Raw genomic sequence first — 26255 nt, 5'->3', positions numbered from 1 at the left:
TTAAAATGTTTGCCCAAGTACCAGCAAGGGCCATAAGCAGTTTTTATCAAGTTACTCCTCCCTGCAGTGTGGTATTGTCTTTTAGACACAGCCAGAGGTTCAGCTGCAAGGATCCTGGGAGTGGCTGGACCTGGCACAGTGTCCCACACACCAGAGGAGAGGAAGAAAGGGTCAGAACTCAGTGCTCCACTCGATCTTCATCCCAGCACTTCTCTGTCCCTGTCCCCTTACCTGGTCGCTCTCATACAGGGCCTGGAGTGGGCTGCGACCAGCCTTGCCTTGCCATGTGGATCTCATCTCTTCGGAGGCTGAAAAAGGAGTGAGGAAAATCAGAGGGGTTGGAAGGGTTTGCTTCCCTCACCTTCTCTTGAGATGCCCAAGCTGGGATAAGACAACCTCTCCCAAGAAGAGGCAAACCCATTTTGCACTGGAAGTGATTCTCAAGCAATGCTCTTCCCTCCCCTTTACTTTATAACAAAATCTGCAGTTAGGACTCTAAAGGTTCAGACCTATTTTTTAACAAATAAAACACCGTAAATAAAGGTAACAATTACAATTCCCAGAGCTCCTAGGAAAAGTTTGATCCATATGGTTTTGGGAAATGCCACTTTGTCCAGGCTGTATGTTCAAGGGAATGACCCAGAGGAGACAGGACCCTGACCAGCATTGCCACAGCCCTGTGAGGGGTGAGATAGCCTCTGTGCTTGGCAGAGATAAGGGGCAGATCCAGCACTGGCAGCTCTGTGCTGAGCTCCCACAGGCTCGGAGTTTGCACTTCCAGGCTCAGAGACACAGACAGGAGCACACAAATTGGTCACGTGCTTTGTCTGACTGGTAAATCAATTGAAGTTCTTATTTGCTATTTGTATTTTTTTTTCTTCCCTTCTAAACCAGCAGCATCTCCTCTGGTGTTGGAAGCTGAAGACAGCAGCCCAGGCAGTCCTTGCCCCCTCCCTGCCCTGCACATCAGCTGTTTTGTTTTCGAGGTCCATTTGCAGCAGCACCAAACCCAAGGCTGGATGTGGCACCAGAAACCAAATCAGTGACAGCTGCTCAAGTTCTCATGCTCATAAATTATTTGGGGACGCAACCACCTTCCAGGCTAGGAAGCATCTGCTTCAGCTGCCATTCCTGAGCCCCTGAGGTCCCCTCAGGGACCTGTTTCCAGCAGAGTGGAGACAAACCATGTGGCCTGGATATCCCAAAGCCAACGCATGGAGCCAGCCATGGCAGGGGCACAGGCTCTCACTTGCAGCAACTTCAAGCAGCTCTCCCACCACTCACCCACCCTCTGCTTCTTGGCTCTGACTCTCTCCATTGGCAGAGGATGCCACGACAGTTTCCACGTGACAAGGTTTGTAACCATGGGGGCTGTGCAGCCCTGGAGTTGGCTTCCACAGAAGGAATCACATCATGAGTTTTAAAATGGGGAACTGTGTTTTTTCTGAAGGGGAAGATAGGACACATTGTTCAGGAGACTGTGGCCTGGGAGGCTCTTCCAGTCCTCCAAGTTCCTGGAAAAAGCATCTGCCACAAGAGATTTCTGGCAATGTGAAGGTTTCTAACAGAAGCTTTTTGCATGACAGTTTGGGGCTCTGGATCTTTTCATTCACTGACCGTCACCGAACAACCCCAAATTTGTTATACGTGTCCCAGGCATCTGTACAACCAAAATAACCAGAAGGAAAAATCCAGATCCTGAGTTCATTTTAACATGCTTGTATTTTGCTTAAATGAAAAGTGCTCCAAAGCACAAAGTCACCAGGGTCTCAGCTAAACATTATTCATTCCTGGAGCTGCAGTTAGGAGGAAATGACTGCCTGACCTCACCAGATTTCATCAGCAGTGCCTGTACGCTTGCGCGTCTGTGGGAAATGACACATCCTGCAGCACTGGATTGATCAAGATGTGACTCAACGAGAAGGTACACTTTCTTCCTCAATCCTCTACATCAGTTACCCCACAGGAGGGTGAAATAGCATCTGTGCCAGTGGGAGAAAAGCAGAAAATCCAACATGCAGTGCTGGGCTGAGATGCTCATCCCAGAGGAGCCCTGTTTCACATTTCCAGGCTCAGACCTCTGCAAATGACAGGGAACAAGATTGACCTTGAAAACTTGACTCACTGCAGCTCACTTCTGAAGAGAGCACAAAACCTGAGCCCCTTTCCCCTCTGGGGCTGATAAACTCGTGTTGGATGTAGGTTTGTGACCCCGCTGAGGGCTGCCGGCAGTGCCTTGCAGCAGACACTGCTCCTATATTTAGTAAAACAACGTGGAGGCGTTTGTTTTTTGTGATTAACATGTGCATCAGCCAGAACCTTTCTCACCAGGACAGAAGCAAACCCCAGGTGGTTCAGGCTGACATAAGGCTGTTAGAAATGCAAATAGCTCATGCTGGTGCTGCACAGGGCAGCATGGAAACGGCCCAGGGAAAGGCTTCGGTGCCTGTTGCAGCATCAGGTCATGGCCCCAGAGGAACACTGGCTTGGCAGGAGGCTCTCTGGGCTCAACAAAAGGCAAACCTGCAGTAAAAAGGGGAAGGAGCAAAGGTCAGGCAGGTCACAGCCATGCTCTGACCTCTTCAGTCCTCTTTTCTTCAGAGGGACCAGACTGGCCAGTGGCTGCTGCACTTTGCAGGGCTCTTGCCAACAGCCCCAGCAGAAACGTTGCAAAACAGATTTCCTCCAGCGCTTCCCCAGCACAAGATCTGGCAGAGAACAAGGCATTTTCTCTGGATAGCAGCAAACCCCCTGGGATCCCTGCTATGCTCTTGCTGTACAGAGTTCCAGAAAAAATGGGGAAGACATAAAAAAAAATGGAAAAAAAATATCCCTGCCAGGCTGCTCCCGTGCAGCTGGAGGAGGCCGGGAGTGCTGAGCTGGCAGGGGAAGACACCGGCACTCGGCACTGGCTGCATCCTGACGGCTCCAAAGCGATGACACCATCCCTGCCCCAGGCGCTGCCAAACCCCTCACAGCAAGGCCCGGCCTGGCAGCAGGTTTTTGGTTTTTACACGGCTCCGCTGCAGGAAGTCTCTCCGCTCAGAAATTGTCTGCACGGCATCCCGAGGAGAAAAGCAGCCGGGATCCCGGCTGGGCCACGATGGTGACTTTTGGAGCCAGGGTGGAGCCCTGTGGCAGATGCAGCTGTGGCCCTGCACACCTCCATGAGGCACCGTGCAGGAGGAGGGCAGCATCCGCTGTGTCCCATGGGATGGAGTGTCCATGCTCCATAACGCTGGTCAGAGAGGCTGCAGCTGTGTGAACAGAGACAAGTCCAGGCTGTCTGTGCCCAAAGCATCCCCAAAACATCTGGGATCACCTGGCTGTCACAGTGGTAAGCAGGCCAGGGCTGCTGCAAGCCGCCTGAGCCAGCAACAGGCTGGAGACAGTGATTTAATGGAGTCCACCCCACTAAGATCAGCCTTGGACACCCGACACAGCCCTGCCCCATGAGCCCAGGCTGTGGCCACCCCCTGTTCAGCAGCCCCAGCACCTGCAGCATCACTGCTCACACACTCCTGTCCCAGCCCTCCCTGTTGCCAGATGGCTGGAATTTACACATCCCTACCATTCCACTCATTCATGCTGAGAGCAAGAGCAAACCATTCCCTGTATCATTGGTTTACCAATCTCTGGAATACCCCTGGGACTCCCAAAAAGTTTGAGAAGGCCAAGGAATACTAAAATAAATGACAGTGTTGAGGAGGGAGTATCATGTGAGTGAATTAATGGTTTGTGTTGCAATTTGGCACCATGGCCCTGAGTACAGCAGGATATTCCATCATGGAGCAGCTGCCAAGTCCTTTGAATCTTGGTTTTTCTCCTGACTTTATAGCTTGTGACTGAGGTTCCCAGATTCCACCACATGCAGTGGTAATCCCTGGAAATTTAGCATTGCCACAATTGCATCTGAAAGCCGGGACATCACTTAGCCAAGGCATATCAACTTTCTAAAGAGGAAAAAACACCAACCCTTGGCAACTGCAGGATCACTATTTGGGTGAGAAGTATCAACACAGTGCATGTCTGTGATCCAAATCTGAAGTGTTTTTCACTCACACAGGCAGAAGGAAGTACCACATTTGTTCTCTGAATCTTCGAACGATGAGGCAAGGGAATAGGAGTGATGTGGAGCAGGAGACCAAAACCGCTGTGCTAAGGCAGAGACACTGACCAGAAATCACTGGATAAGATGAGCCTGAAAGAAAACTCAGGCACATTTTTGAGTCTCCTGTGCTACCAGGGCTTCAGGCACTCTTTTGGAGCTTAAGAAGACATCACACTTCCTCCTTTCTCTCCTCCTGTACCCCAGATTTCAGTGCTGTCCCATCACAGCTAAGCTACTCTCTCACAGTGTGACATAAACACTGCAGCAGGACCTGGGGTTTCAGTGTCTTACCAGCTGTCCTTGGAAAAGGGAATAGACTTTAAAGCTGTGAATATTTAGGTGTACTAGATGATTGCAAAGACAGCCAGACATGTGTGAGGTGAGGGAAAGACTGGATCATACCTATTCCAGACTTCTGGAAGCAGCAGTGAAAGAATATGCTGTTTTGGCTGCAGAGACCCTTAAAAAGGGAGGGAGGTTCTCTGCAACCACAACAGCAAATCCAGTGTGTGAATTGAAGAGTTTGGCTTAGAGACAGGATTCAGGCAGCAACAAGCCTGCTAGGCTGACATCAGCATTACCCAGGCTTTAGAAAACAGTCTGGAGAAAAGAAAGCAATTAAAAGATGTGGGTGCAACTGGATAATAAATAACTAAGAATGAAAATCAACATGGCACTTACCAGACACAGGCTCACAGCCATGCAAACTTGTCTGTAAATAAAATAAGCTGTTTCTGTAGATCAAGCCTATGTGGTAGATCCTCACCCAGATACACACAGTGCATCAGAGACAACACAGGGAATAAGGACTTCAGTCAGAGAGGATGAAGTTTATTAGGTGAACTGTGAAGGTCATAAGCAACAAGAAAGCAGGTGGCACTTAAATGAGAAATACTGGGCAGAGGGCAGATTTCTAGAAAAATACCTCCCAGATTAGCTTTGGGATTAATACTTGGAGGAGTTGCCGTAAAAACAGAAAGATACTGATGATGGCCAAAGACTTGAGAAAGGATGCCATGGCAGGGAAAGACAAACACCAACAGGGAAACTGAAGTTCATCCTGGATGAGGGGAGTGAAATTTAACAGGATTTAATTTCACAATATTGGAATTCAGCAGTTTCTGCTACTTTGCTGCTGGAAGTGGCAGGAGGTCCCAGATACATTAGTTCTGGTCCATCAGCTGCCAGTGTGATAGTCATAAAAAAAGGTAAATGAAGCCCTGAAACAAATCAGGTGAGATATCTGCCATCACAGCAAAAACCAGCATTATCCATATGCTATTATCCACAGCATTGGTGACTGTCATCTGCAGCACTGACAGCTCTGCTCTCCTGGGACCAAGGCAGATCCAGAGCTGCTGAGAAGGGCTGCCAGGTGATTCCAGGACTTGCTGTGCCATGGGAGGTGCCAGGGGCTGGATGTGGGTATGGGCTGAGCTGGGATATGATCACCCTCTGGGAACAGACCAGCAGAGAGGGATGGCAGGTGTTTCACATGCAGGACATCTTCACACCCACTTGCTCAGGTGCCAGATAGGAAGAGGTTTGGAAACCCCGGATCAGTGGGAGTGAGTGGCTGGGATGCAACAGGAGGAACCCCAACTCATTTTGAGTTGAGGATGATGCTGTCAGATATTTTCCAGGCTGGATCCTGCAGCCACAAGAAGTCAAAAACTCCACATGTGATCTCCAATATGAAACACTGGAGAGGGTTAACACCTGGAGGAGATCCAGTGGTCTCCAGCCAAGGGAAGTGAAGAGACAACACATGTACTTGCACATGAGCAGGCACCCCAGAGGCCCTGAGGAGCTAATCCTGACCCCACCACTGCCTCCCTGCTGCCGTCTCACAGCCCCAGCTTTGCTTCCTGTTGTGTCTGTGCAAAACCTAAAAAAAGAGAAAAAAAATAATTGCGGTGCCTGAAATGATCAGTGTAAATTACAGCCTGCAAATGCCAGCAGGGCAGTGGGAGAGGTGCTCCTTTGTTCCGTAGGAAGAGTCCTCTCTGAGGGCAGACCCCTCAGAGAAGAGAAGGGAATGCTCTTCCTCACAACAAAGAAGTTGTTCTGAAATTAAAGGTGATATTTTCAATGGATTCTGATTTGAACAAAGGAAAAAGGACCAGTGACAGGAGCTCTCTGCTTGGCACACACGGCATGTGTGCAGCTGAACTGATGGGAGAAGGAAGAAAATACAGTGGGAAACAAATAACTGTACTACCAGAAGGGTGAACAACAACCAGAGCTCTGAGGTGTACAGGGGTTAGCACTTGGTTTAAGTCAGTCACTGGAAGAGCCAGAAATTTGGACCTGGATCTCTTTGTGGGCACAGCAATGAGCTTCTCCAGACCTTGATGACTCCTCTCCAGTACCTGCCAGGGGCAATGAGTGAGTGCTTCAGCCTCAGCAGTCACGGCTCACTCACCCCTGACCACAAAGATGCCACTCCACAAAGACAGGCTCCTCACTACTGAAATAATGCACCCAAGAGACAGAGGAGGATCCTGCCATAGAATTTCTGAGAGGGTATTGTAACTGTGCCAGTCAAAGCCAAACTCTAACTGCAGCCACTGGCTGTTAAATCTGTCCAATTTTCGATTTTAACACCCAAGCAGAACAAAAAAAAAAAAAACCAAAAAAAAAAAAAAGGGGGGGGGAAAGTAAAAAAGAAAATAGAGCTTGGCAGCAGCAGTGATGGATCCAGCCAGTTCTTGCAGTCTGAGCTCAGCTTTCCCTCCTGGTTTGATAGCAAACACTGAGACATGCAGCTAGACACAAAGACTGCATAAGGATGTATGAGGACATGGAGGCCAAGAAATCCCACATGGAAGCACCAGTTGAACCCCTGGCAGTGTTCAGTGGTCCATGTGAAGAGCCCTGACTGGAAGGATCAGAGCTCTAGGGTCAAAAAGTGTTCTCTCCAAAAAGTAGTTTAATTCTAGGAACCTCTGGCTTTTATGCTTGGGCTCCTACTGGTGGAAAACATGTTTCCTTAATTTCTGTCTAAGCACAAAGGCTGATTGTTGTTTGTTGTTTTCATTTGGTTTTAAATACAGATATTTTTCAAAACTACGGTGATGTGAGAATCCAACACCAGGATCCCACAGCGAACTCCAGACTCATTTACTGCCTTAATGTTGTGGAAGGCAGTGACCTCTCTTTGATGGACAAGATGACAAAATAAGTGACCATTTGCTTTCTCGCATCATACTCTTGGCTGCGAAGAACAATGTGGCAGTTCTGGTGTTCACAGAGCTAAGGAAGGACCTTTGGGAATTATTTTTTATTTTACTTCTTACTGAAAGGTTTTGATTTGGGAATAGGAATTTTTTGGCTCCAAAAGCAAATCAAATTTTTGGCTTCAAAGAGGCAATCAAATCTCCTTGGATTCTTGTGACTGCTCATTTTTACTGCATCTAGAAAATCAAGGATATAGACAACAGAGACTTAATTAAAAAGCTTAGGAAAAGAAATCTAATAGAGCCACATGACTGATTTGCTTAAATACATCCTTCATCTTTGTGAATTCAGACACAATCACCTCTGCTGGGGAACTGCAAGTGGAAGGAGGTGAAAGGGCTCATCCAGATGTCTGCACCCAGAACACTCAGAGGGAGTGGGCAGCATCCATGCCCCATTCTGGCAGGTAACAGGCAGCAGAGCACATACACAAGAAAGAATTTTGGGGAGAGAGAACATGTCACAACAATACTCAGACAAGCACAAGTAATGGCAAAAAAGCAACCAGCCCCATAGAGAATTACCAGAAGAGATGATTTCTGGTCTTTTCCCTGGGTGTCCCAGGCACAGCACCTCTCCCCAAGGAGAGCTCAGATACCAACAGTCTGCACCTTGCACAGGTTCCACGTGGCAGCGAACAGATCCCTGTGGAGCAAAGGCTGTACCTGACCTCTTTTGTTCATCCTGGGGCTGTGCCAGCGAGTGGTGAGCAGGAGTGATGGAGGGGAGCTGGCATCAACTCGTAGACTCTGTAACTCTAATATTTACAATACAAACATGCATTTCTTGTTCCAGACCAACTTCCTCTGTAGCTCAGGAAATGCCCCCGTGGCCCTTCCCACCGTTGCTTCTCTTTTCATGGTGCTTTTCCCCAGTTATGCCTTGTTCAGCCTGTTCTGCCTCATGACAATGTCCTTTTGCAGAGGCTCAGCACTGACACAGGTAACAGGTTGCCAGCTCACACAGACACATGCAGTGTGGTCACAGGCAGACCCACCACCAGCCTCGTCCAGCGTTATCCTTGCTGATGAACAAGCCAGTGATGTATTACCCAAGTAATTCCTGACAGCCTGCCCTTGGCTCTGTGGGCCAAGCCTTGGGAAGGGCTGGCTGCTCTGCATGTCTCTCTGCTGAGGTACAGGCGGCAGAGAGTCTGTTGGAGATGTCTGTCTCAGCTCACTTGATCGGGAATGGGAATAATTCTCCATCAGACCTTCCCCTGCCAGCTCCCCTCCTGCTCCCTACAGCAGACTGACAGCCTGCAGCATCCTGGGGAGCAGCAGAACCTTCCCCATGCTTGCTCCAGAGCATTTTCAGACATTAGAGCAGAGCCAAGGGCCAGGACTGTTGTATCCCTGCAAGGGTCCTGGAGCAGGTCCTTCCCAGACAGCCCAGCCAGGCTAATGTAGCATATGAGAAGGGCAGGACCTTTGTGATTCTGCCTCCCTGAGCAGATCAGCAGGCAGGCACATCCCTGTGCCCTGCAAAGCCATCAGATGATTCAGTGGCATTCCTCCATGTCACCAGTTGAGCCACAACCCTCAGGCACTGGCATGGCACCAGGAAGCTCAGCTGTCCCTCTGAAACCACTGGATGAGTGTCTCTCACCAGCGCCGCACCCTAACTCTCAGGCTCAGAAATCACCTCAAATAGCTTGGTTTTGGGCCATACAATTCTATTTTGAAGCATAGCCAGTGTCTAGATGTTGTCAGCCTGGATATGCCCATGGCAAAGGGGCTCCATTTGGTGGCTCCTGACTTAATGATATTTCATTTAGCAGAAATTAAACCAAGTGACTTGAACTTGGCTGGATCAGACAGAACAGAGTCCCAGCAGTACAGGGAAGCTTGAATGGTTATCTCAGGCTTTATTTTTTCCCAGAGCTTCACATTTTCTCCCATCCCCCCTAGTCCTCTTGAAACAGCCAAACCAAGAAATTAAACCCCACCACCTCCCCTCACCTCCCAGCACTTGGAAACAAGAGATACTCTGGGAGGAGGTTACCCACAACACCAAGGGATAAACCACAATGAAAGCAGCTCAGGGCAAACCTGAGCAGGGCAAGACAGGACGTGCACATGAGTAGCTTTACACAGAGCTTGCACACGTACAAGGAGCTGCAGCAGGGGGTGAAAAATCTTCTCTCCAATCAGCCCGGATGGGTGAACCCACATATGTGTGCATATGTGACAGGGTAGTTTTGCATCTCCACAGGCACTGGGGTCACACAGAAGTGATGTTTTAGCCACAGTGATAAAGTACCATTTTGGGCAAGATGAGGGGTAGGGTGTTGCTCTATTGGGAATAGCGAGAAGCGCGACACAGACTCTCTTGTGCATTGAACAGGAGAGTGAGGTTTATTACCTCAGATCTTCTTTTATAGACCAATACGTGAAAGTACAGGAAGGTGAAACTCTTATTGGCTAGTGAATTAACACATCACCATCATTGGTCAGTGGGGCACACCACCCCTCGACCTTCTCTTGCAAGAAAACAAGAAACTGACAAACAGCACCTGCAAGGCTGTCTTCTGTCTCTGAGGATTGTTTTAATTCCTCCTTATGATTTCCCAGGCCACTTTCTCAGGCGAGACTGAGAAAGTTATGTGGCCTACTTTTCCACAGGCACTGTGTTCCCTGCTTTTGATCATCTTTAACATCCATAGTAGGGTGCAGAAGAGGGATGGAAGCTGAACAATGGTCCATCTTCTTCCTCTTCTCCAGTACCTGGCTATAACACAGCACATTCCTGTGGAGCCAAGGGAGGGCCCCTATCAGTCCCTATCACGCAGACCTTCCTGCCCAGAAATCTCCCCTTTTTGCACAAATGACTCTCTTGTTTTCTTGGGAAGCTACTTAAGGCAAACTCCAAGTAGTCATAGATGGCTCCCGAAGGGTGATGGGGCACTCCATCCCCAGGCCCCATTTTCATCCCATGTCTCTGCTGCTGAAGCACCCCAGTACCCCCTTCTCAGCCCCAGCCCTCAGAGGAGGCTCCACAGGCACTGAACTGAGGTGACACAGCTCACTTCTGAGGAGGCACAGCAGTACAAACCTCTCAGCCAAGAGGGAAAGGAGCATTTTCCAAACTCCTTCCACCAAACGCATAAGCCCAAGGGACAAACCCTTCTGCAGCATTTTCTGTCCCAAACCACACAGACAAAAAGCACACAGACAGATATGAAGGTATTGAGGATCCCTGGGCCTCACCATAACCAGGTGTACATAGGCAAGATGTCCAAGATTGCTTCCTTTGGGAAGGAGATGAAAGGAGGTGTCACCCCCTAAAAATAATACCCTGTTTTCAGCAATCACCCCTTGCAGCTTCTCCAGAGTGCCAGGGATGTGTGGCACAACTGGGTGGTAATGGCAGCCAGGCTGCCTGGCACTGACAGCCTTCCTCCAGCCAAGAAACACTGCAAAGAGGGGACAATGAGTCACTGTTTTACATGGGATAACTCCATGGACTGCACCGTCTTTAACAGGAAAAGTCATTCACTCCTCCTGGGATGTGGCCTGCTGGCTGAAATGCAGTAGTCCACAGACAGCAGAGGGACAAGGGGTGTGCTGCCTTCAGGAAATGTTAATGAGGGTGTGGAAGAAGGTTCTAAGCTATTCTCTCTGGGAAGTGATGGATGGGAAGAACCACGCAGAGGGATGAGTACATGTCCTGTTCTCATTCCAACCAGACAGGGAACTGCCAGGCCTGCCAGGAGCAGCAGTGGTTAGGGTGAATGTCTGGGGGTGGAAACACACAGCCTCAGGGAACTGAAGTGGGACCAAAAATCCAAGCACACCTGCCTCCACTTGTGCCCAAGATCCCTGATATCTGTGTACAGTCATCTGCAGGCAGCATCCCTGTAAATGGGGCTCGTGGGACTGGAGTGCCTCTGGCATGCTGCACTGGGTGATGGAGAGGTGGCAGAGCAAATTACTCACAGTGCAGACTCTCTCACAGAAATCTGAGGGCTGACAGGCATAGGGACAGCACAGAAACCCCACATTAAATGCACTGACATGGTTTCCAGCCTGCAAGAGGCAGATGGATGCTCCCTGCTTCCTCAGTCTGGGGTTGCAGTGCCCCATGCTCACGACTGTCACCTACCCACAAACATTTCCACGCTCAGTGACTCTTGCCAGCTGCAATAAAACCACAGACAGCAAACACAGGGCAGGGGCCAGCAGCATAAGGTGCCACTGGCCCCATGTGCCACCAGACTTCAGGTTTCTCCATCTGGATCCAGTTCAAGACAGACACATTGACATTCACTGGAAAATGCCTCCTCAGCCCATCCTCTCAAGCACTGTGGCAGCCTTTGTGGGGCAGGCAATGCCCATGTGCCAAGAACAGCACAGACACCTCCTGAGCGGGTGCTGTGACAGCCCCACAGCTGACCTGACCGCCTTCCCAGCCTCCTCATGGCTGTCCCCCCTGCCACCAAATTTCAGTATCTTCTCTCTTAGCTTGAACATGTCCCAGCCATGTTCCTTGTCAGGAGTCAGTCACACCTGAAGGGAGCCTTCTGACAGGTCACACATGGGGCTGGCACTGCCATCACGACAGAAATGTTACAACCAGACCTTATTTCACATCACCACTCCTTCCTCCACTGAAAGGATCCAGAAACTGCCTCTCCAAGGGGCAATTTCTCCATTCCACTCCCCAGGATCTGCTGTGCCTTTGGCAGAGTTGATGGCTGGGACCAGGATGCTGGGTGGCTGGGTGAGATCAGCCCCTGCTCAGCACCATGTGGGATGTGGAATGGGAGGGAGGAGGCAGCAGTCCAGTGCTCAGAGCTATTTGGGTTTTGCTCCAAACCACTAAAAAAGAGGGATCTCTGCTGAAAGTGCTCCAAAGAAACACAGCAAGCACTGCTGACTGTGTAATCTCCACTGTCCATTTCTATTAATGCTCTTACAGGTTTAGCAGAAACTGGAAAGCTCGGAGCTGACTTTCCACTATCCAAGGCATGCAAGAACTCCCAGATGAGCAAAGCCAGTGTGACCCTGTGTGCAGCCCCCACCAGCACCCCTTGGAGGGGCACTTCCCAGCAGGCTGCTGGAGCACTTGCCTGGCAAAAGAGACAATGGACCCGTGTGTGTTTTGCTCCTCGTGCCTGGCTGACAAACGCAGCCCACAGAGGCTCACATTTGCAGTGCACACTCAGCACTCTGAGCTAACCCAGGCTGAGGGATGACCCAGTGCCGGGGGGTTTGCAGCCAGCTCTGCCTCCCATCTGCTGCACACAAAGCTCAGGCAGCAGCCACAGAGGGTGGCTGCGAGGTTTGAGGGGGTGTCATGAGATGGATGCTTTTTTAAGCTGCTGCAAAAAGAACATTAAACTCCTGACGTGAGATGGGGTCAGAACATCCTGCACTACTTTGGATTTCTACTGCATGTCACACACATTGGGCAGGAAAATAATTATCTTTCTAACTTCACTTTTTTGCCTTTTTCTTTCCCCTAACAGGAGGCTGCTCATCTTTTAACTGCCTGGAAGAATCCTCTGAAATGTGAAATCCCTGGTCTGCCCAGGCTTCAGCCAGATGTCTACTGTTAGGGAGTGCTGGCTGTATCCAAGCCAGTGCAGGGACTGGCTGCCAGTGGTTGCAGAAGTGACTGTGATTCAGAGATCTGTTTTCTGGACATGCTTTAAAACCACCTGTGATTTACTCTTGATGTTCAAGATTCTGGAAGGTTTACTTAGGAAAAAGTTATTGCCATTAGGAAGATATCAAAATTACATAAAGAACCTCCTTGTTTTCTATAAAGCTTCACAAAAGCTCTTTCCTCTTTTGGCTCCAGCTTTCTTGCACAGTTTACTTTGCCTTTATGTTTCTAAAGATAATTTTTCTTCATTTCTCACCGATGACACCTCTTGGACTATCACAGTGCCACCAGCCATACCCAGGCTCAGGGGCTGGCACAGCTGGGCCTTGGCCATGTGGCTCCCTCCTCCCCAGAGGTGGGCATAGCTCAGGCTCTGTTTTTCAAGGAAGGCCTTCTTATTCCCATCTAGTCAAGTTGAGTCAAAGATCAGCCAGGGAAACTCTAATCAAGTGATGGAAAATGGTGACAGTTATAGGATTAGCTCACAATAAATCATGCAGAAAGGGAAGGAAGGAATCCAGCTGCTTCAAGGAGCTTGCCAAATGCCCCAGTATCGTCTGTGGGGATCATATTAGGAACAGAGCCAATGGCAGCTGGTCTGGACACTCTGTCCCATTCACTGCAGGGGTTCTTCCTAAACCTTCATGTCTCCTCAGCAGCAGGAGGCTCTGGTCACCTGGTACCAGCCTGAGGCAGATGCCAGGAAGGTTTAATAGAAAGATCACAGGCATTTTGGCTGGAGGGATGTATTTTGCTGGGGCAGTAGGTCTCTACTGTCACAAGGACTGCAATTAAGATCTTTATAGGAAACAGAAAATTAACAATATCCAGCAGGAAGACGGCCTCTGTGAGCAAATAAAGTATTTGTGTGTAAGTACCATGCAATCTTCTGTTTCCAAATGGTTAATTCCTCCTATAAGCCAAGCTAGAAGCTTTCCAAGAGCAATTTCTCTTCCTCATTATGCCTGTCATTCTCCTGGCCCCAGTTGGCTGCTTGCATTTATAATACAAGCCTGAACTGCCAGCATTCCCATTCCTTGTCAATAAACTCCTCCTTTGCAGCCTGCTGCCCGAAGGAACTGCAGAAGAAGAGCTTGCACCAGCAGAGCCAAGGCAGGGATCCTTGCCAGGATGGACAGGGGCTGATTTTCCCTGGGCAAGGCTGCACCAGAGATCCACCTCTCCCTAAAATCCCACCCGTGTGGTGTCCATACCCCTGCAGGACCCCATCTCTGGGCAGGCTCAGGCAGCCCACAGCTGCTCACACAGCACCACGGAGCTGCCAAGCCAAGAGACCATCTGCACCAGCCTGCTGCCTCCTGCTCAGCTGCTGAGGCCACGGCAGGCCAGCACACAGGGGACCAGGCTGGGCTTGCTCGAAACCTGCCCGCGCTCAGGTCTGGTTTGGGCAGATGCTGTTTGTGCCCTCCGCACACGGGCCACCTGCACAGGTACAACAAAGAGGAGTCTCTCCAATGTCAGATGGCTCAACTTGCCACTTGAATATGTTTCAAGCCGTCTTCTCAGCTCTGTGCATCTGGGATTGATGAAAGCCTCAACCAGCTGATCTGAGAAGAAATGCACACTCAGCAAACTCCAGTGCAGCATCTTGCACACGGCCACCCCTCCCTGGCTCTGCTTCATGGCTCTCATCCCTCTGCTCCCAGCTGAGGGGCTGTGTCCTGCCCTTCTAAATGACACAGGTCATTAGCTGGTGAGACTCTCTGTCACAAGATACACAACGAGAGGCTTTAAGAGGTGCATGAGCTCGCAGAGGAGGAGTGAATTACAGCCTGCTGGAGACTAGGGAGAACCATCTCTGAGAACCCTCTCCAGCACATACGGTCCCACCACATGGCCCCTTGTGCCTACTTCTCCTGCATTTAATAATGACCACTGAAGAGCCCTGTCTCCCCAGCCAGCATGTTCAGCAGAGGACACAAACACCTCCAGTGCCATTGCAACTCTGGGGCACAACATATCCAGCATCACTGGTAGCTGCTCGTCTGAGTGGCTGCTGGACTTAACCCGTCCTGCTGGGGACCTCAGGAAGAAGGGAACTGCGAGGTTTGGTGTCTACACCACCCAGCAGCTGTGGGCTACTGATGCAAAACTGCACCAGCATCAATTCAGCCTTGTTTGGGTCTCACAGTGCCTGTGCCTGCTGATCCTATTAAGCTAAAGGGAAATCAATCTCCCTTATACTGCCAGGAGTAAACTTGGAAGAGACCCAGCTGTGAATATGCTGCTCCTGCACCCCTGCCAAAAGGAAGGGCCTGGCTCTGTAGATATGTGCAGGACTGAACTCGCTGCCTCTCCTGCTGTGGGGAAATCTGCATGTGCAGAGATTGTGGCAGGCAGAGCCACACTCTCACAGGGCAGCACAGTACAAATGGGGGTGGGGAGCTCCTGAGAAGCTTCTGACCTCCAATTAGTTTGTGCTGATTTCTCAGCTTGTCCCTGCTTTGAAGAAAAAACCTGCCTAGAACAGAAACCCTCTCTAGAACAGGCAAGGCAGCCCCAGAGACACCCACACATGGCAGCTCCAAGCAAACAGCACCTTTGAACCTCATGTCAATATTACCCATCCTTCTGCAAGGTCAGTGAAGCAACATCTGGCCAGAGAGCAGGCTTGGGTTGGGTTCCACATTAGCAGGGAGGCTGCAAATTCATAGGAAGAAAGAGCACTCTCTCCCTCTCTCTCAAAGGAAGGCTCAAACCTGCTGCTGCTCCCTCCCTGGAAGAAAGCAGCCAGGAGATGGAGGGCTATAAATCAAGTGGCATTTACATGGAGAAGGAAAAGCTGTGAGCACATTGTGACTGGGGGCCAGGACTCAGGGCCTCAGCATCCCCCCACATCACAGCTGAAAGCTGATGGGAAGGACCTACGGGCCCTGTGCACTGCTGTGAAGATCCAAAACATTTAATGGCACATCTCCCTGCACAAGTACCATGGGTAGAGACTCCAGCACCTGCCCATCTGCCATGGCCAGGCTGGAGGCTTCCTCATCTGTCACTCGAGCCACTGCAGAGGCTTCACACCTTCAGAGACACTCTTTGGGAGAAAACAGCTTCAAGTCCAGCTGGATGCTACACTGAGGTAGTCTATGAAAATTAAGTCCAATTATGAAAAAGCTGTGTCCCACCAGGATCAAGTGCTTCTTCAGCCCAGCAGGTCTCAGCACCTGTGCTCAGCATGGTTTGTGTACACGGCCATGTAACAGCCTCACCGGAGCACAAACCCAGGGCATTGTGGTTTGCAGCATCTCACAGCTGCCAGAGCAGCTGCACAGTGTGACAGCACCCCCAGGGCTCAGTGCTGGGAGCACTGAATGCCTTTGCCATCATTGCTCCAGTGCATCAGGGATCCCTGGTAAGGTGGACGGGAGGTAGGAAGGACATGCCAAGAGACAGGGAGCCAGGGCTGCCTACAGGGCTGGGGATGGCTGGTGCTTGGAGAGCCCCGCTGTAGGTCAGGAAGTTCTCGTCACAGCACAGGGAAGGACCTGAGGTGGCACAGGACAGCACGTTCAACTGGGACAGAAGAATCGGCAGACACCGAATCCACACACACTCACACCTTCAAAACCAGGTCCTCAACCATTTTCTACACCCAATGGTGATTCTCCTCTCGGCACAGAGCTGCCACAGGATGTGGGTTATGTGGCCAGGCCTTCCTGCACTGGCAGACAGTGACGAGCCACCTCAGCTGAGCATGTAGCTGCTGAACCCAAGGTGGTGGAGCTGCTACATTCCTAACCAAAGAGGAAAAACCCTGCTTTCTTCTCCCAGGAAAGCCTAACTCCAAGCCCTTCCCAGCCAAATTCCCATCAGCCTGCCTGCCCATAAATTTACAACTATTTATTTAGTCAAAGCTCATCCAGATATTAAGAGCTCAGGGGCACTATGGGGAAAACAGGGGCAGGCAGAGCAGCCAGCCTGTTCCTCCAACAGGCTGCAGGAATTCCCCACTGCCTGGTTCAAGGCTGGACACCTCCACACCCTGAAGCTAAATGTGTTCAGTGCCATGCCAGCAAGCTAAAGGGAGTGGACTTGTGCAAGGATCTCTGAGGCAAGGATCACCAAGCCTAGAAACAAAATTGAGGCAGATCTTTGCCTCTGAGACTTCAAAATGTGAGAGGTGGAAAAGGTTACAAGGCAGGGCCTTTCAAAAAGCCTGCAGACCCCAGACGTCCCAGTAAGGCCTGCTGCAAAGGGTCTGGGAAAAAATGAAACTTGCTCAATAGCATTCAAAAGAAATTCTGAAAGAGAGCTCAGTTTCCCTCCCACTTACCCTCTCCCTGTCCACCAGAAGCCAGCATAAAGATGTCCCCACATCAACAAGGTGGCAGGTCAGAAGGACAGCACCAGGTGCAAGATGGAGATCTGTTGCCATGACTGTGGTCCTGATCCCATGTGGTGCCCTCACACAGCCTTTCATCAGCTTTTCAGACTGAAAATCCATATTTCAGGCAGTGAGTCACAGCAATGCGTGGGGCTGATGCAGAAATCAATTTGCCAGTGGCAGGGGAGTGTGTGTGCACAAGGCAGTGTGTGTGTATTTGCCTTTTGCAATCACTGACCTGTCTGAGGGGCTCAGACTGAAAACACACTCAGGGCACTCCTGAGCTCTGACAGATTCAGCCCACCAAGAGGGGAGCAGAGATCTGTGGGCTGTGAAGTGGTGGAGTGACACTTCTGGATGTTGGCCACTGCAGGTTCCTCAGGCTACTGGGTGTCCTGGGCTTGCTGGGCTCCATGCAGAGGGGAACTGGCGCTGCTGGCTGCTGGAACCACCCCTGCTGCCTCCTGCAGAAACTGCAGAGGTGCCAGTGCCTGGCTGCTGCTGCAGCCCCTGTTTGCTGAGCAGCCAGCACACCACAGCTCCTGACAGCATGAGCCCAAGCAGCAGCCACCCAGCTCCTGGGGATACAAAAAAACTCTTTCTTCTCACCTTTGCCCAGCAGACCTTTGACTTAGACTGAAATTTTGGCTTCCCAGTAGAAGCCACAGGCAATCGGGAAATGGGGAACAGAGCAAGAAGAGACATTTGGGGGTTGAACCCTATTTATCAGAGCTCTACATATGACTTTAATGGGTAATTTAATAACTAGAAAGACATGGGGTACAAACCTCCAACAGCAAAAACTGGCATAGCCAGAATAAATCACAACAGCCAGCCATGAAGCAAGGATCTCAGCATCTGGACATGAGCATCAGGGATGAGGGACAACCTCACAGGGCAGCAGCATATACAGGAGGCATTTAGTAATATCTACCACCATCCAGCCTCGCTGGGAACATTTTACTGCCAAGGAGGGAGTTCCATTTGAAGAAGGGAAAAATTAAAAGATGCATATGAATCAGTGGGGAAATTGCAGGGAGCTTGTGGCTGAATACAGACCTGTCCCACAGCTGCAGATCCAGACAGGAGACAGTGTGTCCCAGTTTACAGCACTGCAAGCTCTGCAGGTACAGGTGTATGTATGGGACAGAGCAGACTGGTCTAAACTGGGAAGCAAAGCCTGGGAATGTGGGGTTCAACTCCCCATTGACTCCCCTCCATCCATGACGAATTTTACTGGGGGAAAAAAGTACCTCCAGCTCCTAGGGTAGGTCCATTTGTCCCTGTTTTCACTCTCAGTGCAAACTGTGCCGTGCAGGCAGGACCAAGGCACAACGGTGTTAAACCCAGGCCTTTCAGGCCACAGGAGCTCCTCAGTGAGATGTTTCCCCATTGTCAGACTGCTAGCAATCCTTAACTGCCTTTGAACAAGGAAAGTGTTGGGCTTTTGCCCAGCTGTACCTCAAAGGCTCAAAGTGAAACATCTCCCCTTGGCCCCTCAGAAGTATTTGGGGAGTTAAGCTCTTCTTTGGGCATGCAGCTCCAAGGGGCAGTACTGGGAGTTAAGTGCCTAATGCCTTTGTAGTTTCCTGGCTTCTGATATGGAGTCCTGGGAAAGACAGCTGTGTTTGCACTGGAATTAAGATGGAGGGTTTGTCATGCTCTCCATTCAGATGCTTGTGGGAAACCAAGACCAAGAAATAAACTTGGTCAAACATAATATATCCCACATAACAAATAACAACACACAAAGCACATAACAAATCCAAATATCCTCAGAAGAGCCCTGGCCGCTGCACAAGCACTCATCTCCCAGCCTTGGACCTCACCAACCTGCACCAACACGGGCAAAAGTCCTGCTGGTGCTGTTTTTGTGGAGTTCTTATTGCAGGATATTGGAGTTTTGTGTGTGGGAACAAAATGCAGGTGCATCCAGAGGTGCATACAGGTGCTGCCAGAGAGAAACAGCCATGCTGAGATGCCAGAGGAATGTGGAGCCAGGAGAGGCTGAAGCCAGCCAGCAGAGCCACCAGCACACAAATTTCTCCTGCAGGGACAGAGTTAACTCCGTGTGTGCTAAGCCCACTCCTTTCCCCTCCAAAACCTCTTGCATCAGAGATTCTCAGGAAACTGTATAAAGCCAAGAAGGACTAGAGAAAGCATTCCTCACGAAAAGCCTGGCCCTCAGGAGCAGATGGGCTTCATTACTGTCCTGCTCTCAGCACTGAACTGGGTGGATTTTTCTACCCCAACAGGTAGCGCTTCACGTCTTTTCCAAAGGTGGCATATCTGAGGGCTTCCAGCCTGTGTTTAACAACATCTTGGCTGACAAATGTTGTACTTCGAGTACTGGCTCCTCAAAAGGAAGGGGCTGCATCCTGGGCATCATGATAGTAAGACTAGGAAAATGAGCTGGGCAAAACTGCCCCATGACAAAACAAAATAGAGAAGAGAAGAGAAGAGAAGAGAAGAGAAGAGAAGAGAAGAGAAGAGAAGAGAAGAGAAGAGAAGAGAAGAGAAGAGTAGAGAAGAGAAGAGAAGAGAAGAGAAGAGAAGAGAAGAGAAGAGAACAGAAGAGAAGAGAAGAGAAGAGAAGAGAAGAGAAGAGAAGAGAAGAGAAGAGAAGAGAAGAGAAGAGAAGAGAAGAGAAGAGAAGAGAAGAGAAGAGAAGAGAAGAGAAGAGAAGAGAAGAGAAGAGAAGAGAAGAGAAGAGAAGAGAAGAGAAATCAGTATCATCTGAGGGTGGCTTAGATTTGTCATCCCTGCCTGTGCTTGCAGCCTTAGCCAGGGTAAAAGCAGCATCTCCCTCCTTATCTGGAAGGCTGAGGACATGTGTCAGCCAGCTGCAGGCATGACCCAGGCTCAGAGCATTCGCTGGCCGAACCACACGCACGTCCCAAGGCAGGGGCTGAATTTCAGCCTCCAAATACCTTTAAACAATGGGGAGGAACTGAGACCTAAAATAGGCTCTTTCCTGTTCTGGAAAAAAAATAAAAATAAAATCCCTGGCTTCCAAAGGTCTGCTAATATTTAAGTGTGTATTTATCTTCATTCATGCCAGGTCTAGGTGCAGTTCTAGATTCAGGGACTTGAGCTCTGTGGGTCAAATCACTTATCAAATCTATAATCTCTATAATAGTTTGTATCCTCCTGAAGGGACCAATCTTTAGGCACAGAGATGGAGCTGACTGGGATCAATAAATTTGGAACAATGAGAAGCAACACCCTTCTCAGGCTGGTGAAAGGGTTGGAGAAGGCTTTGCTCTATCAGAGCCCAGAGGAGATCCAGCTGGTTGATACAGGAGCAGATAAGGATGGAGAGAGGGCTCTTGCTGCTTTCTCACTTGGAAAGCTTTCTAAAATAGTATCACAACCCTGGCACTTCTGATATCTCTTGCTGTGAAAGAGTCAGACCAAAGGCTGAGTATATCTCACCTGCAAAGCCCCGTGAGGTCCAAGAGCTCGTGCTGACAGCAGGTTGTGAAACAACATGGGGAGTGCCAAAGCCAGCACTGAGCAAGTGCTGCTAGAAAGACCTAAGAAACAATAGCTGGACACTGCAAATGGACAGAACCAGGGCAGAAATAAGGGACCACTTTGAGATTGAGAGCTTTTCCTTCTTTCTTATTGGAGAAAATCTGCCAGCTCTCCAGATGTCAATACAGTTTGCCTACTCACAGCTGCCCCAAAGACACAGCCACACAGCACTGCCCTGCAGAAACCTCAGACCAGATGAACACAGGGCCTTAGGACCTGCCACTCACCTCCCTCAACCTCCTTCAAACGTTCCCTGTTCCCTCTATCCCACATCTGTACTACCAGAGTCATCCCACATCCCCCACTGTTGCGAAAATCAGTGTGGTCCCCCTGAGAACAGCAGTGACCAAAGCGCTGATGTAGACAAGGAATGGCAGCCTCCAGTATCTCCTGCTGTGCCAGCCTAGATGTGCTGCCAGCAGAGTGAGATGAAATACCAGCCTGGGAGTCCTGCTGTGTATTCTCACCTCTATGCAGAAAATGTACAGCGTGCACAAGTCAGCACAGCTAGCAGTGCGCTATTCCTGCTGGGAACGGTAGAGGAACATCAGCTCAGAAGATGGATGACAATCATGATGAGGCCAGACAGGATCTCCTGGATGCCTGTGGGGTTACACCAGAACAGCCAAGGACTCCTGGTGGCCCTCATCACCCCCTGAGCCCAGCTGAGATGGCATGAGCTTTGCCTGGGAGCTGAGCACACTTGCCCACGCCACCAGCCAAGGTGCAGGAGGTGTTGAAAGGTGACTGCTCCAGGTAAACCATGGAACTACCCACTGTGGTATGGTGTGGAAGGTCTTTGCACCACCTCAACACCTTCCTGCAACACAGACATCCTGCCCTTGGCCACGTATCTGTGAGCCTGGGGCAGGACAGCTGATGGCCAACAGGACAGACAGGTCAGCATTGACTTGACGCGAGCAGGGGACAGTGATGGCACAGCTCCACCCCAGGGGAAAGCCGAGCCTACAGCCACCGTGTCTGCTCACTAGTACAGCCAGCAGGAAGGAAAGGCAGCAAAAAATCACCAGGGTTCACAAAGTCAGGGCACACTCAAGCACACAAGCCCACCTCCCTGTGGAGCACCAAGACCTGAACCACCCCTCTGGCAAACACTGAGCTCATTCCTGCCTCCAGGAGGTACAACAGGGAATTCTGCCACTGACATCAGTACAGACTAATTCAGCCCACCACCAAAATAACCAACTCAGCGGCATTCAGGAGCAGAGTTATTTCAGCACAGGCTGGTGTGTGGGTGTTCCTGAGGCAGAACAAGAAACCCTTATTCCAGCACAGCCATGGAGCTCAGCACAAACCACTCCGGCACACAACTGTCCGGATGGAGCTGTGAGTGAGTCGTGCAAACACAGCAGTTAATTCCTGCTCCCTGAGCTGAGTGAGCCCTTAGCACTCTCAAGCTTAAAGGTTTCTGGCTATATCATCCTTCTTCCCATTCCTTGTCCTGGTCACAGGAAAGTGGGGTCTCTATGTGCCATTAGCAAGGATTAATTCAGCTTGTTCCATGTAATTGACTGTGGGTGGCCCAGGGAAGGCAACCTGCTCAATCCTGCTAACGATGGAGAAAGGATCTGACCGCTCTTGGGGGAAATTCATACCATTGCTTCTTTTTTTCCTAGCATTTTTATTCATTATTATACAAAAACCAAATGACACCAGACAACTAGAACTCCAAAAAACCCCAGGCAGCCATCACATTAAAGATGACACTTTCTTTTGCAAATTGTTTACCTATTATTGTAACTTGTAACTTCTAAAATTCAAGTAATTGGCCTCAGTTTGTTTTTCATTGGGATAAAAAATGAAGCAATCTTTAGCTTGCTTCTTTTCTGTATATGGTAATGACCTTTCCTCTGCTAGCTAGTGTGAGTTTCTCACTGATCTGAAGAGAAAAGGAAAAACTATAAACTGAAAAAATAATAAGAGAAAGAAATGGCACAAAAATGAAAGCTGGACCCAGGGAGACAACTGTGTGGCTAGAAAATAAGCTGGTAGAGAACATGAATATTGCTTTAACTCACCTCTTTTTGGAACCTAATGGGGCAAATCTGCAGAGGGCATCCACACCCTCACAAACGGGTTCCCACTGAGTGACAAACGTGACTCGGTTCCAGCAGCTGGAGACTCCTACCTCAGACCTATCACCATCTGTGGGAACTTCCAAAAATCACACTTGCCCCACGTGAAAGAGTAGATTTGCAGGGCATTGCATTCCCCAAGGCATCAGCTGGCCAGCACTTCTCAAGGCAGCATTCCAGACCCAAATTCCCTCCAGCGCCTCGTGAGACACCACCACCATTACATTACCATCACCTGGCTTGCTCTGACCTCACGGGAACTCTGTGAAACTGGGCTGAGATCAGGTAAGGAATTAAAGTCAACTAAGCACAGAAAGTTCTGCTGACTCAGACCAACAGAATCTTTTTTTTTTGAAAACCCGAGCCCTGGAAAGAGACATGTTTTCTAGTCAGATGCTAGAAAGCGTATCCAGTGTAAAACACAATCATCTCTTCGTTAGCGCCCCTGGAGATTAAAGCTGATTCAGTGCTGCAGTTTTTACTGAGCAGTCCCCACACTAAAATAAGATGCGTTAATCATTTCTTTAAGAAAAGAAGAAATTACTAAGGAATACAATACTGATTATGGTCTTCTGGGATTTCTGAATTCATCTGACAAGCTTCACATGCTCATCTAGAAATAACAAATGCTTGCTGAAACCCAACTCCTTTTCAATCTTACTCACCCAACAAGTTACGCCTTTTTTTTATTTTTAGGGAAAAAAAACATTAAAGTGATGGAGAAGCCCCTATAAAAGGAAAATCACATTTCATTTAGTCTACACTGATAAAATTCTATTAGCATTTCAGTCAAGTCAGTCTTCTGAATTTTAAGATGTAACTCGAAAGGCCCCATTGATGGATTGCTGCTGTACTCAGAAAACATTAGTACATTGTTAAAACGGCAGGAATTTCCCAATAACGTCTCTTGGGAAAGAGGAACGAATTTCCCCAAAGGAGCAGAAAAAGGCAGGGAAATAAATTATCCCCCCAGTACAAAACGGTTCAGATTTTAGTTCAGGATTGTTTCCCAACTTCAAAGAAATTTCTAAGAGCACACAGTAGAGAAGTCCCTTGAGCCATTCAAACAGAGTCCCAGGGATCTGAGTGACCGCGGGCGTAAATGGGCACTTGCGGGACGGAGCAGCTCCCTTTTCCCGTCCCGAACACGGGAGGGCTGCACGAAGCTGTGCACGGTTCCACGATGGCACAAAGCTGGCCAGGGTTTCCCGTCCCGCAGGGACGCGGGGCAGGACGGAGAGCCGAGAGAAGAAGGTGTCTTTAGGAGGGAGGCGCGGGTGTCCCTGCGGCGCCGGGACGGGACCGCCGCCGCCAAGTTGAGCGGGATGCGCCACCGCCGGCACCTCACCGGCTGACCCAGCCTCGGCTCCCCGGGGACCGCCCGACACCCGAGGGGCTCCAGGAGCCACCAAGGGGCTGCCCGCAGTGCCCCGCTCCCCTCTCCGCCCGCCCGCGACCGCCGGGGGACCCTCGGAGAGCGCGGCGCCCGCCGACCCACCTGGGCTGAGGCTGCTCTGGAAGTAGAAGAGGACGAGCAGGAGCGAGCCGAGGCCGGCGGCCAGCGCCAGCCGCGGCGCCCGGCTCCGCCGCATCCTCGGCCCCGGCCCCGAGCCCCGGCGGGCGCCGCCGCCCCGCCCCGCGCCCGCGGCCCCGCGGCCCCGCAGGAAGTGACACGGGACGGGAACTTGGCCCCCCGAGAGCCCCGCGGCGCCGGCGGCGGCTCGGGCCGGCCGGGGGCGGGGGCTGTCCTCGGCCGGTGCCGTGTCCGCGCTGAGCGCTGCCCTGCCCGGCTCCCGGCACCGCTCGGGGACTCCCCGAGGGGAAAAGGGAGTCGCCGATGTGCTGGCAGGATCGGGAGTTTCCTGATGACTTTGCACGGTCAGTACTTCGGCAGCGTCACAAAGTTTCGTGGTCTTAAAATACGCATGGCCTTAAAATACACCTCTTCTTTTTTTTTCTTCTTTTCTTTTTTTGTTTTTTTTTCTTTTAATATTCTTTTGGCTACCCCCGGCCCTGCAGTCTTTTACTGAAAGCAATAATGCTTCTGACTAATTCCACCTCAAGCAATACATTTCTGTAGGAGGACATAATTTTCTATTACTCTCGGCATGCTTTTGGAAAGTGAGAGTGCAAAGTTCTCTTACTGCATCCTCTATCCCTCAGGCTCCGTAATCACAGGCAGAACCAGCCCAGAGCTTCTGTTGCCCCAGTTTTGAAATAGCAGCAATGCTTTTCACCCAGCTCTGTAAAACATGCGAGATCTGCTCAAAGGCCACCTGCCAAATTAGCCAGGCCAAGAGCTGGATTCCACAGACAACACTCATTCACTGCTTCTCTTCAGCCCCAACACGCTTTAGTTTTAAGAAAAGAAGGACAGCTCAAGGAGGAGCCACTGGGAATGACAAAGAAAGTCTGGGTATGTGCACATGCTGGGCTTCATTCTGCCCTCATTTAGGGCAGGGGAAACCAGGAGGAGAATCTCATGTTGGGAAGGAAGCTGGAATGAAATAAGAACACAAACAGCTTCTTGCAGGCTGTGTTGGGCTATGACCATACAGCTCTTTGATGTCCCTATTGGATGGTCTAGAGAGGGACAATAGGAATGAGACCCTGATATCCCTCCTTGCAAGGGCACAGCAGTGTGTGCAGCTGGAGAGAGGCTCAGCAGCAAAGCCCTGTGTCTGATACATCCAAACTGTGATACAACTGTGACCCCAAGCACTAGGGAGCAAGAGATGATGCTGGGGGAGCGCTGTGGTTGGCAATGGCTCTGCAGATTTGCAGCCTCTCTGTTGCAAGTGGTGTAGTAATTTTGGCCCCTTGATGAGTTTGGAAAGACTTAGGGTCTGCCTCACACGTAAAGATGCTCAGGGTCAGCAAAATGGGATGTCTGATACTGCTGTCCTTGAGGCCACAGAGACTGAATGTCTCTTCAATGTCATCTTCAATGTCATCTTCAATGACTGAAGGTATATCCAGCCTGTGCAGTGGGAACCCCCTCGGAGTAGCTTTTCAGGAGCTGGAAGGTATGCTCAAGACTGTTGGTGAATTTTTCATTATTTGCATCTCCCAGTACTGAAACACCAGAAAATCTAGCCCAAGGCTCCCAGAGAAGCTAGGGAAAATAATCACCCCTTTAGCCCAGCTTCCCTGGGTTCAGCAGGATGAATAAAAACAGTAGAAATAACCAAACTTCACCCATAGTTGGAAATTCCCTTTAAAGAAAATACAGTAAAACATCTCAGTGGAAACTCAGGCATGGAGCAGGACCTGTCGAGTCCTGCTGCCTGCTGTCTGTATTTCATCCCTGGGGCCA

The 26255-nt window shown here is 50.2% G+C and overlaps 1 protein-coding gene across 1 annotated transcript in view; it reads right to left on the bottom strand.

Moving 5' to 3' along the window:
- The window catches only part of CHST13 (carbohydrate sulfotransferase 13), a 29749-nt gene extending 5215 nt beyond the window's left edge, over nucleotides 1-24534 (bottom strand). Inside the window, exons 1-2 of the mRNA XM_005522065.3 lie at nucleotides 24438-24534; nucleotides 232-308 (exon numbers count right to left, since the gene is read on the bottom strand). Of these exons, the coding sequence (XP_005522122.2) occupies nucleotides 232-308; nucleotides 24438-24531 (171 nt within the window). The 5' untranslated portion in view covers nucleotides 24532-24534. The remainder of the gene's footprint in view (nucleotides 1-231; nucleotides 309-24437) is intronic.
- Between the last annotated feature and the right edge of the window lie 1721 nt (nucleotides 24535-26255).

This window comes from Pseudopodoces humilis, chromosome 13 (genome assembly GCF_049639895.1).
Source record: "Pseudopodoces humilis isolate 2021_Gansu_Grassland_sample_001 chromosome 13, ASM4963989v1, whole genome shotgun sequence".
Taxonomy (NCBI): Eukaryota; Metazoa; Chordata; class Aves; order Passeriformes; family Paridae; genus Pseudopodoces; species Pseudopodoces humilis.
Note: the sequence above shows the minus strand (reverse complement) of the source record. Positions and strands in the feature narration are given on the sequence as shown.